Source organism: Bos indicus, chromosome X (assembly GCF_029378745.1).
Source record: "Bos indicus isolate NIAB-ARS_2022 breed Sahiwal x Tharparkar chromosome X, NIAB-ARS_B.indTharparkar_mat_pri_1.0, whole genome shotgun sequence".
Classification (NCBI taxonomy): domain Eukaryota; kingdom Metazoa; phylum Chordata; class Mammalia; order Artiodactyla; family Bovidae; genus Bos; species Bos indicus.
In genome coordinates, this window is record NC_091789.1 from 43,205,384 (window position 1) to 43,219,772 (window position 14,389).

At 35.6% G+C, this 14,389-nt stretch overlaps 1 protein-coding gene across 3 annotated transcripts in view; it reads left to right on the top strand.

Annotated features, from left to right (window-relative positions):
* The window catches only part of PCDH11X (protocadherin 11 X-linked), a 999,015-nt gene extending 993,211 nt beyond the window's left edge, over nucleotides 1–5,804 (top strand). For all 3 annotated transcript variants that reach the window (XM_070784431.1, XM_070784432.1, XM_070784433.1), the window contains one exon: nucleotides 813–5,804. In XM_070784431.1, coding sequence (XP_070640532.1) covers nucleotides 813–1,489 — 677 coding nt within the window. In that variant the 3' untranslated portion in view covers nucleotides 1,490–5,804. The remainder of the gene's footprint in view (nucleotides 1–812) is intronic.
* Nucleotides 5,805–14,389: the final 8,585 nt, after the last annotated feature.

Below are 14,389 nucleotides of genomic sequence, written 5' to 3' on the forward strand. Positions count from 1 at the left end.
TAAGCATTCTTGTAGCAATATGATTTAAGTAGCTAATAAACACACGCTTTTGTGCATATGTACCACAGCTTTCTTATCCATTCATCTGCTGATGGGCATCTAGGTTGCTTCCATGTCCTGGCTATTATAAACAGTGCTGCGATGAACATTGGGGTACACGTGTCTCTTTCCCTTCTGGTTTCCTCAGTGTGTATGCCCAGCAGTGGGATTGCTGGATCATAAGGCAGTTCTATTTCCAGTTTTTTAAGGAATCTCCACACTGTTCTCCATAGTGGCTGTACTAATTTGCATTCCCACCAACAGTGTAAGAGAGTTCCCTTTTCTCCACACCCTCTCCAGCATTTATTGCTTGTAGACTTTTGGATCGCAGCCATTCTGACTGGCGTGAAATGGTACCTCATAGTGGTTTTGATTTGCATTTCTCTGATAATGAGTGATGTTGAGCATCTTTTCATGTGTTTGTTAGCCATCTGTATGTCTTCTTTGGAGAGAGATTTGGAATAATAGCATTGAAACATGTATAATATCATGTATGAAACGAGTCTCCAGTCCAGGTTCGATGCACAGTACTGGATGCTTGGGGCTGGTGCACTGGGACGACCCAGAGGGAGGGTAGGGGAAGGAGGAGGGAGGAGGGTTCAGGATGGGGAATGCGGGTATACCTGTGGCGGATTCATTTCAATATTTGGCAAAGCTAATACAATATTGTAAAGTTTAAAAATAAAATAAAATTTAAAACCTGTTTAAAAAAATAAAAAATAAACACATGCTTTTGAAACATAAATTTTATCATTTGTTTCCCATCTTAACAGCTGCAGAAATAACTATTCAGCCTACTGTGGAAGAGGCCTCTGACAACTGCACTCAAGAATGTCTCATCTTGGGCCACTCTGATGCCTGCTGGATGCCAGCTTCTCTGACGCATTCCAGCCCTTCACAGGCACAGGCCTCTGCTCTATGCCACAGCCCTCCCCCGACGCAGACAACTCTTCACCGACGCAACCCTCTGGTGACACAGACAGTTGCTCTCTGCCACAGTCCTCCGATGACCCAGGCTATAGCACTATGCCACAGCTCTCCACCAGCACAGACCTCTGCTCTCCACCACAGCCCACCTCTAGCACAGGCTCTTCACCACAGCCCTCTACCAGCACAGGCCTCAGCCCTTTACTACAGCCCTCCTCTGGCACAGGCTGCTTCAATCAACTGCAGTCCTCCTCTGCCACAGCCTGCTGCCCTTCATTGCAGCCCTGTACAACCACCAGTGGGTCTGCAGCAGGGTTGGGGGCAAGGTGTTGGCCCTGAAGGACTACTTTCTCTTGACCAAGGAGCACAAGGTAGTACAAGATCTCATTTTTATGCCATGTCTGAAAGACTTCATCCTAGTGATGATTCAATTAAAGTCATTCCCTTGACAACCTTCACTCCAGGCCAACAGGCTAGACCCTCTAGGGGTGATTCTCCCATTATGGAAGAACATCCCTTATAAAGCTAAAACAGCTACTTCACATTTTCCAACAAGATGTTTATAATCAAAGTTTGAAATCCAATTTCAGTGAGTACTTCAAATTGTTGGATTTGTAAATAGCTATGTAAATAGAAGCCCACAACAGAATAAAGTCTAGAGCTAGACCCTTAGTCAAAAGTTAAAAATAAATTTACAGTTTGATTAATTATATTTCTATGTATCACCAATTGGAAATTGGAACAATTATAAACCAAAATTTAAAAAAAAAATAGTGTGTACAATATCTCCAAAAATGAGATTATTAAGTATGAATATAAAAAAACCTGAATGCTGAAAAGTGAAAACTGATGAAAAATTAACGATAGCATAAATGAAAAAAATATGTATTTAAAAAGAAAAATTGAAAAAAGTCACATCCCTTTGTAAAGAAAGTCTTATCATGACAGATATTACGATAGTATATATTACTTCTGATGCACTGTATTTTTTTTCACCAACATCTTCAATATTACTTTTTCATTCTGTTTTTTCTGGACCCAGTATGTAGCCAATGGAAAACTAGCAAATATCTGATTTTCCAAGAGTACCTTTATTCCATCTAAACTTTTGTTTAGACAACATTAGAAGGTGTAAGTACAGTAACATTTTGCCTTTTAGCTTGATATTTGTTGTTGTCTCCACTTTTTTGTTACTAGTTTTTTTGCAAAAATAAACAGTAGGAAAATGTAAATATCTCATTTTTTGGTCTCTATTTTCATGTTTTCTAGTTTTATTTTAAGAATATATTGTTGATATACTTTTTATATATATTTTCCCAATAAAGGACTTATAAAAACTTTATAGATTTCTGTCAGTAACCTATTTCTCTACTCTTTAGTAGAGTTCGAGACACTAAAGTGCAATAACTGTGCCCAAATTAGGCAATTAACTGCTTTAAGGGCCTCTTTCTTTTTTTGTTAAATTTATCTTTGTAGTTTAGTGTAAAGTGCATCAGAAATCATGTATCTGCCATCTTAAGCCTATATTTCATTATCAGTTGGGCCTTATCTTCTGAAATTTGTATATAACAGACTAGAAAATCACAAAGAAGGTGGATGTACTGAACACTTAACCCAAATAAATATAACTGTAGATAAAACAACATACTAAACCTTTAAGACTAAGGGATTTTTATCATTCTAGCGCAACCTACTGAAGCAAAACACTGATAATAAGATGAAAGTCAGGAAGGAACCTTTCAAGAGACATAATTATAAATGTATATCAAATGTGTTACAGTATAGAAGTTTAAGGAGATGTGCAGAGGGAGAAATGAGGTTCATGACTGCTTCTTGGGGTGGAGAAGAAATACCCCCAAAACACACACACACACACACACACACACACACACAAGTCTCATATATGAAACAAAATATGTCATTCTAAGCAAATAATACATGAGTAATCCTAGGGAACATTAGTTTCCTTTTGTTGTATATTCTTTATTTTATTTTTTGTCCTCTTAACTGGTTGTGATCTTCTATGTGCACATTTCATCAATTTACAGAAACATCAACTTAATTTTCCTTCATAACAAAACTGAGAAAATGTCTTGTTTCAGTTTTACACTAAATCAAGAGACAATTGATGCTTTAATTGGGATGGGGGGCATGAATATTTCTTCTTGATTAAATTAGATATAGACTTTGTAATGTGTAACTTAAAGATATATAATTTATTATTAAACTGTGTGTAAATGTTGTATTATAAACTGTGGTAAGTGTATAGTTTTATTGGTGAAGGTTTCCAGTGAATGTTGAGAAAGTTTCTCTTAATATGCCCAGCAGGCTACATAGTGTTTTGAGACTATATTATTCCCATTATGAAACTCTTTAAATCTTGTCTGATTTGGTGTGTAGATCTTCTTAACTTTTAACTACTAGAGTTTAATTACTGAAATTTCAAATTAATTAATATTACTGATTTTTCTTCCCCCTTTGTGTTTGTTGATATTCAAAGGGATTTGGAGCATTCTGGTATTCTAGGAGCATGTGAGTCCTGAAGGATTGATGATGTTTGAAAGTTTACTGAAATATGACCACATATATGTGTTGGTATTATTGTTGCTATGGCTGATGAAGATTTTAGACCTGGGGAATACAAAAAAACCCAGAATGGCAAGATCAGTGCTTCCAGTAGATTTTAGAATGTTTTTCTCTCTAAAACTTGCAAAGTTAATGTGAGCATTTCCTCTTCTATTTTAGTTATTCCTATAGTTTCCTCTCTACATTCTTAGTTAAGATCTACACACACAAATAAATAAATAAAGTGATTAAAAAGGAGAAATTAAAAGACTATTAAATAATGTCAGTAGTATGAATAGTTACTAGCTATGTTGAAAATCAGAATAAAACCAAAGTCAGATTTCTTTTTTCCTTATAGTGTGATCTATTTTGCTATATGGGTGGCTCTTAAATCCTCATGTAAAATTTGTGAAGTGTTGATACCTTTCCTAGATATATAGGAATGAACAAATATGCTTTTATTGCCCTTTCTATTTCTGATTATACCATCAGACTTAGATTGTGTTCAGAATATAAAATGACTGGGCACCCTCTTCTGGGTTTGTACCAGAGAGACTTTAAATGGAAGCAGGCTCAAAGTAGCCAAAGCGGCAAGGGGTGTGAGCCCAGTTTTTCTCCCCTGTGTATTCTCTTCCTAAGCTTCCACTAGGTCTGGCCTTGGCAACCTGTTACTGCCAAGGTTTCAGATTCAATGAACTATTTCTCATCATGTTGAAAACTCTTTCTTTGGGTGGATGGACAGAGCTGTAGATTGACAAAACTCACAGATATTTTTAATGCACCAAATTTAGTCCTAGAACTCCAAATAGGCTTATTTTACTAAAAAAAAAAAAAATTCCCTTGAAAAAGTAAGATTTGATTTACTTATAAGAACTTACAGTTGAATGACAAGGATGGTAATAATATGTTCAATCAAACTTGTTCTTTTCTTTTGGCCATGTACAATCAATGTGATCATTAATTTACTAGCTATAATGTTAATATACCACATTTGTAAGTATGTATTCAAACACTGTGTATCTTATATGCTAAGTGCATACACATTTTTTCTTTGAACTTATCTTCACGTTTTAGCTAATAATGTGTCAATGTATTAGAAACAAACTTACATACAGTACAAATGATGTGATAAATTTAGAGTACATTTTGTGTAGTCTTATTTAATTATTTAACATTTTGTTTTTGGTAATGTAAATTTGGCTAGAAAAATGTCATTGTTAAATGATCAGTGTTATTGTGTATTGGTGACAGTTTATGAAGAGCCTCTGTCTTCTTAAATATTTGCCACACACTTTCTTTGAAGTGGAGAAAAATAAACTCAAAATATCACACATTCTGCAATTCTATAAATGCAGTCCTGTCACAAGCAAAAAAAAAAAAAGATCCTTTGCAGTCATGGGAAAATTAAGTTTTACCCACATGCATATTTCAACATTATTTTTTTGTTGTTTATATTAAGTCTGAATGTGCATGTATCTCCTAATTCACAGTTATGAATATGAATATCTTTTTGTTTAAACTTTTTATTCTCTTGTGATATATATTTTCCACTATGGTTATCATCTCTTGTTCTTTACTATTTGGTTTCATATTTTCACATTTGGTTCCAAATCAAATTTATAGTTATATTTATATTACCTTTTCTCACAATCATTAGACACTATTTTGGCTATTTCCAACTGGCACAATTGCCCTGGAAAACATGGGAGTAAGAGAAGCTGAACTATATATGAGCAGGAACTTTTTTAAATTAACACACCAATTACCACTCCAGTGGAATTTTATGCAGAGGCCTTAAAATATTAACTCATAGTCACTTTTTTACATTAACCATCCATATTCTTTCAGTAAATATGATTTATAAAAGCAGTGCAAGTTGACATCAATAGAAGTAGTAATGAGAAGGCCACTCAGAAAAATGTGTGTGCAAAAATGAAAACAAAAACATGAAGGCAATTGTTTAGTGATTGTATGTGATACTTTTTCAAAAAAAATGTGTAAAATTTATGCTATCCCTGCTTAAAATACTTGGAATTTTATGAAATATGTATTTATGTTTGTATTTTGAGAAGATTCCTCCTCTGTGACATCATACAGCATCTAAAAGTAAAGAGTATCTCAAAGCAGCTCTATCCATGCTTTGGAAGTGAGAGGGTTGCATATTGTATGGTGTAGGAAGGCAGTATGTAGTCCAGTGGAAAATGTGTATTAATTGTTCGATATCAGATTCTGTATTGCATGCTTTCTTATTCATTATTATAGGTATTAATAAAGCTATGAGAAATAAAAATGCATATTTATTATGCATATTTTTTCATTTAAAAGTAAAAGGTTTTATTTTATTTTAAATTGTTCTTAAAATATATCTAGGGTAAAATATACCTTTAGGTGGAACATTTCAATGAGTTAGCTTAATTTTTGTTTACTCAGAGATTCTCTTCAATTTAGTTTTTTGAAATGAACATTATTTCACCCACTTTTCAAAGCTGGTAAGTGATATTGTAGTGTTTTAGAAATTTTATTTTGTATCTTTCAAGACAAACTTAAGATATATTTATTTATTTCATTAGGCCTATTGTCTTATTTAATGTAAATTCCACCTCTGGATTTATGTACACGACCCTTGAGGATCCAAGTGAAACTTCTGGAAAATGCTGATAATATTTGTGGAACAAAGTAACTTCATTCCTGGCTTCACTTTCAACTTGGCTAAATGGAGAGAATCCCAGTACTTTGAAACCTCTTAAGCTACACAAGATCAGTAAATACTTGATTGTACTTGGCATTTTTATTAGTTCTTAAGTTTGAACAGATCACATAATCTAGTGCTTTTTGTCTTCTTTCTTTTCTCACCCATCTTTCTGTAATTGTTATATTAATTTGCTTATTCCTACAAAAGGTTAGGTGGCTTGGAGGTAAAGAATCCACCTGCAATGCAGGAAATATGGGTTTGATCTCTGGGTCGGAAAGATTTCCTGGAGAAGGAAATGGTAACCCACTCCAGTATTATTTTTCTTTTTTAAAAAATAATTAATTTATTTTAATTGGAGGCTAGTTACTTTACAATATTGTAGTGGCTTTCACCATATATCAGCACGAATCAGCCACAGGTGTTCAAGTGACCCCATCCTGAATCCCTCTCCCACCTCCCTCTCCATCCCATACTTCAGGGTCATCCCAGTACACTGGCCTTGAATGCCCTGTCTCTTGCATCGAACATGGATTGGTGATATAGTTCACATATGGTAATATACATGTTTCAATACTATTCTCTCAAATCATCCCATGCTTGCTTTCTCGCACAGAGTCCAAGAGTTTCTTTTGCTGTCTCACATATGGAGTCATCGTTACCATCTGTCTAAATTACATATATATGCATTAATATACTTTATTTTATTTAGTTTTTTTTTTGAGTAGGATCACATTTTATTTTATTTTTTTAAATTTTATTTTATTTAACTTTACAATATTGTATTGGTTTTGCCATATATCAAAATGAATCTGCCACAGGTATACATGTATTCCTCTTTCTGACTAACTTCACTCTGTATAATAGGCTCCAGCTTCATCCACCTCATTAGAACTGATTCAAATGCATTTTTTTAAAGCTGAGTAATATTCCACTGTGGATATGTACCACAACTTTCTTATCCATTCATCTATCAATGGACAACTAGGTTGCTTCCATGCCCTAGTATTGTAAATAGTCCTGTGATGAACATTAGGGTACACGTGTCTCTTTCAATTCTGATTTCCTTGGTGTGTATGACCAGCAGTGTGATTGCTGGGTGGTATGGCAGTTCTATTTCCAGTTTTTTTTAAGGAATCTCCACACTGTTCTCCATAGTGGCTATACTAGTTTGCATTCCCATGAGCAGTGTAAGAGGGTTCCCTTTTCTCCACAATCTCTCTAGCATTTTTGTTTGTAAACTTTTTGATTGCAGCCATGATGACTGCTATGAGATGGTACCTCATTGTAGTTTTTATTTGCACTTAACTCCAGTATTCTTGCCTGGGAAATCCCATGGAGAGAGGAGCCTGATAGGCTACAGTTTATGGGTTGCCAAGAGTTAAATAGGACTGAAGCAACTTAGCAGGAACACCTGCACTAAAGGTTAGCTGATGAAGGAATTAAAAACAAACATTTAATTCAAGCAAAACTTTAATCTGGCAAAAGAAGATTGGAATTTTAGAAGTATACTATATGTGTAGGTTAATTTGTGGTATTTCTCAGCTTGACTCCAGCCATTTGGGGGGGTGGGAAACAAGCTGTAGTGAGTAATATGTAGATTAGAGATTACCAGGTTAGAGATATATATTATCATAATAACCTTGGCAAGAACTCTAAAAACCTGAAAAAGTTAATATGGGAATTCATACTCTGTAAATGGGGGGAAAACTGCTCTAAAGGAAAAAAAAATACTAAAAATGTATATTTCAACAAATAAAAATATTGTGAGCTAATATTTAGTTTGATTAAAACCACTACTGAACTTGTTGCTTTTATTGCCAGAATTGGCCACATTGATTTATAAAATAAATTTTTAATGGTGTAATGGAAATGGCTCCAACCAAAACAAAACACAACTGTGAAACAGCCAAGTAGGTACAGAGTTTAATTTCTGTAAGTTGAGTTACAAACTCCATAGCCATTTCAAGTATCTGAGATTCTACAGTTTCATAAACACAGCAAAAACTTAACCTGTACACAGGGTTTATTCCATTCTTGTCTATCAAAATATTCTAAAGTTGATTGGGGAAAACAGAAGTTAAAAAATAATAATAATAAATAAAGACAACCATAAATGGAAGCTTAACCCTGTCAACAGCATACGTAACTCAGAGATCTACTAGTAGTACATTTTCTTCATAAACAATTTTGAAGAGTTTCAGATTTACAGAACAATTGCAAAGATAAAACAGTACCCAAATACTCATACCCCAGTTTCTCCTATTATTAACATGATATACTTGTTGCAATTAATGTGCCAATATTAGTGTCAATATTATTATCAACTAAAGGCGACTCAATGGGTGTGAATTTGAGCAAACTCCAGGAGTTAGTGGACTGGGAAGCCTGTCTTGCTGCAGTCCATGGGCTCGCAAGGAGTTGGACATAACTGAGTGAGTGAACAACAACAACAACAAAACCCATAGTTTATTCGATTTTCTTAAGTGTTTTGTTAATGTCCTTTTTCTGTTTCAAAATCCCACCAAAAAGTTTACATTACATTTAGTAGTCATATCTCTTTAGGCTCCTCTAGACCGTGACAATTTCCCAGACTCTCCTAATTAATGATGACCTTGATAGTTCTGAGGAATACTGGTGTGATATTTTGTATAGAACGTCCTTCAGTTGAGATTTATCTGGTGTTTTTCTTATGATTAGACTGAGGTTATAGTTTTTTGGATGAATGCCATACAGGCAAAGTGCCTGTAATCACATTTTATGAGTTATACATGATGGTACACTATGTGTTTTGCATCATCTCACTTTCTGCTTGGGTTTTACACTTCACCATTGAATCAAAGACATACAATTCTTCAAGTGTTTGTTGCATTCTGGCTCAAGATATACCCACAATGTTCCTTCCATGCTCTAGAAGTCCATGGGACAATTCAGGATATGTTCTTTTCTAAATTCCCACTTTTTGCCAAGATTACTCCCATGACATTTCATTTTAATAGTTTAGTGTCTAATAAGGCAATTTTGAATAAAATATTAAGAGAAAATAATAAGTAACCGTGTTCCCCTTCTCACAGTTTCTAAATAATGAGTGTTGTAGTGATGTTCCACTAATGATGAAAATTTCAGGAATCATGGTTGTGATGTTGTGATTTTTAATAAGAAATATATATATATATATATTCAAATCTACCCCTGGATCCTGGCACAGAGATCCTAAAACCCTTGCAAATTCCTAAACATAACACTAGAAACATTTTTTTTGTTTGTGTCAATATTTGGTCTCTGGCCCTGGTTCCTGACACAGAGCTCCTGAAAGCCTTCTAATTTCTTGAGCAGTAAGACTGTCCTTTGTTCTAATGAGGTAACTCTGAGTGGGCTTCTGGATGGCTCTTGAGTGAGATCTTGTCACCTGAAAGACCAAGCTATGATTGGAAGCTTGTAATTTTCAGCCTCACTCCCACCTCCATTCTCTTGAGAAAAGATAAGGGTTGAAAATGGAGTTAATAATCAGTCATGTGTATGTGATGAAGCCTCAATAGAAACTCAAACATGATCAGGTTGGTGAACATGCAGAAGTGCTGGGAGAGTGGTGTGCCTGGGAAGGGCATGGAAGCTCTGTTCTCTTCCTCACATATTTGTTCTTCGCATCTCTTTCAATGGGATGTTCAGAGGATCCTTTATCATATACTTTAATAAACTAGTAAGGGTAAGCAAGTGTGTCATTGAGTTCTGTGAGCTCTTCCAGCAAATTATTGGAGCCTGAGGAGGAAGACCCTCCAATCTGTAGCTGGTCATTCAGAAGAACAGGTAACAACTTGTGCTTACTATTCCTGTCTAAACTTGGGTGTGGGAGATAGTCTTGTAGGACTGAAGACTTAAGAAATCTAATGCTATCCCTGGATAGTTAGTGTCAGAACTGAGCTGAATTGTAGCATATCCAGATGGTGTCTCACACAGAGAATTGCTTAGTCTGGAAAAATACTTTCCAAACATTTTGTGACTAGAAGTACCGGAAGTGAAGTATTCCATGTGAACAGTAAAGAAGACATACAGAAAACAGAAAAAGAGAAGAAGGTAGAAAACTGAGGTTTTGCCTTTTATAATGGCAAGTACAGACATTGAGTGCTTAGACACGCGGGAGCAAGTACAATACAATAGGTGAATATCTCTCATTTCTGAGGTTGGGAACAAAAATTTCCAGATTCTAATTTGTTTTGGCTTTGTGAAGAAGTGTAGATAAATTGATTATTACTTGATAGATTGGTGCTTTGGAGCTCAATTTTATCTACTATGGGGTATTCACTAGATACTCTCAAGGGAGAAATGTTACTGAAGATTTATCTAGTGAGAGAAAACTGCTGGCCTCTTTGTTTTTTGTTGTTGTTGTTGCTGTTTTTTTTTTTTTTTTTTTTTTTTAATTTTACACCTAAAACAATTGGCTCTTTGACACCGTATATCTGGAAGTTACAAAAATTTATTACTAAACAGTGCTCTCAGTGTGGGAGAGGGAAGTGATTTTTCATAAAATAAAAGAAAAAAAATCGCAGCTTTCAGTTTAGAATGCTTTTATAAGAACAGTTCAAATTTATAGAGCAAATAACTCTCCAATAGCCCAAGGTAAATTTTTTTCCACTGCATTCTTTATTCATAGAAAGAAAAAAAAATTCCTGGATAATATATGTGAGTGCCTTTTAGCACAAAAATGATAATGCGTGTCACTGTATATTTTTCTATGAAAGCATTCATGTGGTCAAATGCAATGAGACTAACAGCCTAAGTCATGCACTACCCATTTCCAGTACTTAACATCATTGCAATTCAGTTATGTGCCTGAAGGGAGCATTTGTTTAGAGGATCAGCCATCAACTCCTCAGAGGTTTAGTCTTACCTAGTTGTGTCTACTAAGGTGTCAAGAAAGATTTTGTTACACACAAGTCTGTTTCTTAACCAAGAATGACACTGAAAGAAGTTGAACTTTAAATATAAACAGTAAAGATACAAAGTACTTGTTTTGCCAGACATCCAATTGGAGGAAGTATTCAATCATCCTAATATACTTGCCTATAGTGTGCTGCTGAACAAGTGGAAAAATCTAGGAAATGGATTATTTATTTAGAAAATCTTATTGTCTATGTCTCTGGTTAAAATATTTTGCACTAGATTTTATAACAAAGTTGATTCCAGCAAATAGATTTGGTAGGTAATCAAGGCAGAGTACTGAGATTCTGTGATGCTTAATTTTATGTGTTAACTTGGGTAGATCACAGTACCAGATAGTTGGTCAAAGAGCAGTCTAGATGTTGTTGTCAGGTCTTTTTTTTTTTTTTTTTTTAACATGAGATTAACTTTTAAATAGGAAAACTTTGTTAAAACAGATTATCCTCCACTTTGTAGGTGGGCTTGATATAAACAGTTGAAAGCTTTAACAGAAAAACTCCTGACCTCCCTCTGAGGAAGAGGGAATTCTGTAAGCATACCACCTTCAGACTTCAGGTTCAACACCATTGCTTCCCAGGGTCTGCAGGCTGCCAGCATACATTCATATTTTGTTAGCCTCCAGAAGTGTGTGAGCTAATTTCTTAAAATCAACCTCTTTGCTTCTGTCTCTGTCTTTCTCTATATATATACTTATATATATATTTATGTGTTTGTGTGTGTGTATTCTATTGATGCTGCTTTTTCTGGAGAACCCTGTTTAATACATATTTTAATTTAAAAAATGCCTTAACTAAGATCTGTCATACAAGATCAGGCACAATGAAGTGCTGTTCCATTCAATATTCAGCTTCTGAGAGAAGTATGTTCTATCGACATGTAAGTCGGTTGAACTAGAATTCAATCTGCCTCCAGCAATTACATATGATTTAATTCTAAAATCACACAAATCTAGGCCCAAATATCAGTTCTTTCCCTTGAAAGCTAGATTACCAAGGGGTAATTTTTAAATCTCATTTTTCTTGTTTGTAAAATGGAGTTAATATAGGTATATTGTAAGGAATCATAGCAATATGTGATTTATTAACTTTAGATAAAGAAAGGAGGAACTAAAGTATTTTTTAAAAAGTGAAACAAATTTTCTTCTGGAGTGACAACTATATATAATTCATCTTACTAGGCTATTACCTCTTTTCATTCAATGGTGAAGTAAAATAAAGAGAAATGAGCTAGTCAACCCTAGTCTGTCCTTAGAGAGGGTGCCTCAGCGCTGACACTTGAAATCTAACCACCTTATGAAATGAGTATGTTAATCACCCAAAGAAAAAAATGGCCTCTCATTCCATTGACCTTGAGGCATTTTTGAACACATAAGTAGATCATGGTCATCATATTGCAAATAAAGTTTTACACTTAGGACAATATTGGTGAGGAAGAAAGCAGAAAAGGAAAGAATTTAAAGAAATATTTAGATAATGAACTAGTGAGGCAGGGAAGGAAATAAGAAAGGATTGAAAGAGAGAATTTATGATTCAGTGGGTATTTATGAGAGCTTATGACATGGAAGCCACCTTACCAGATGACCCCACCTGCCTGTTGAGAAATGTGTAGGCAGATCAAGAAGTAATGGTTAGAACCAGACATGGAAAAACAGACTAGTTACAGATTGGGAAAGGAGTACGTCAAGGCTGTATATTGTCAATCTGCTTATTTGAATTATATGCAGAGTATATCATGCAAAATGCTGGGCTGGATGAAGCACAAGCTGTAATCAAGATTGCTGGGAGAAGTATCAATAACCTCAGATATGCAGATGACACCACTGTTATGGCAGAAAGTGAAGAACTAAAAAGCCTCTTCATGAAAGTGAAAGAGAAGAGTGAAAAAGCTAACTTAAAACTCAACATTCAAAAAACGAAGATGATGGCATGCGGTCCCATCACTTCATGGCAAATAGATTGGGAAACAATGAAAATAGTGACAGATTTTATTTTATTTGGGCTCCAAAATCACTGCAGACAGTGACTGCAGACATGAAATTAAAAGACACTTGCTCCTTGGAAGAAAAGTTATGACCAACCTAGACAGCATATTAAAAAGCAGAGACATTATTTTACCAACAAAGGTCAATCTAGTCAACACTATGGTGTTTCCCGTAGTCATGTATGGATGTGAAAGTTGGACTATAAAGAAATCTGAGCTCCAAAGAATTGAAGATTTTGAACTGTGGTGATGGAGAAGACTCTTGAGAGACCCTTGGAATGCAAGGAAATCAAAGTAGTTAATCCTAAAGGAAATAAGTCCTGAATACTCATTGGAAGAAATGATGCTGAAGCTGAAAGTCCAATACTTTGGCCACCTGATGGGAAGAACTGACTCATTAGAAAAGACCCTGATGTTGGGAAATATTGCAGGCAGGAGGAAAAGGGGACAACAGAGGATAAGATGGTCAGATGGTATTATCAACTTGGTGGATGTTGAGTTCAGTTCAGTCACTCAGTCATGTCCGACTCTTTGCAACCCCATGAGTTGCAGCACAACAGGCCTCCCTGTCCATCACCAACTCCCAGAGTTCACCCAAACTCATGTCCATAGAGTTGATGATGCCATTCAGCCATCTCATCTTCTGTCGTCCACTTCTCCTCCTGCCCCCAATCTCTCCCAGCATCAGGGCCTTTTCCAATGAGCCAATCCTTCGCATGAGGTGGACAAAGCATTGGAGTTTAAGCATGTATGTGCAAGCAGAGGATTACTTGGGGCACTCTGGTCCCACTGCCTTGCTGAGATGACAGAAACTGGGGTAGGCACAAAATGAGTCTTTGCTGGACTATGTAAGGGCCTCCACCTTGACAAGACAGCTGCAGTTGGAGCAGGCGTTGACAAGGGGTATGCTGGCATGCCTTTAGCAGACCAGCTTGAATGAATGCCACATGCTTTCAACTGCAGCCTCTGCCTTGGGACTCAAATGGGTGCATTTGTGTGCAAGCTATCAGAGTGGAGTCTTGGTTTCCTATAGTCCTCTGTAATTAAGTCCCACTGTTTTTCAAAGCTAACTATGGGGGCTCACCTCTTATACTGGTCACTAAGGCTGAGGTGCCCAATGTGGGGTTGAACCCCTCACTCCTCAGGCACTTGTAACATCCCTCCCAGTTCTGAGTCATCACACAAGGATGTAAGGTATATGTATATACATTGATTTTTTAAATCTAAACATTGAAAATTCATTACAAAAAT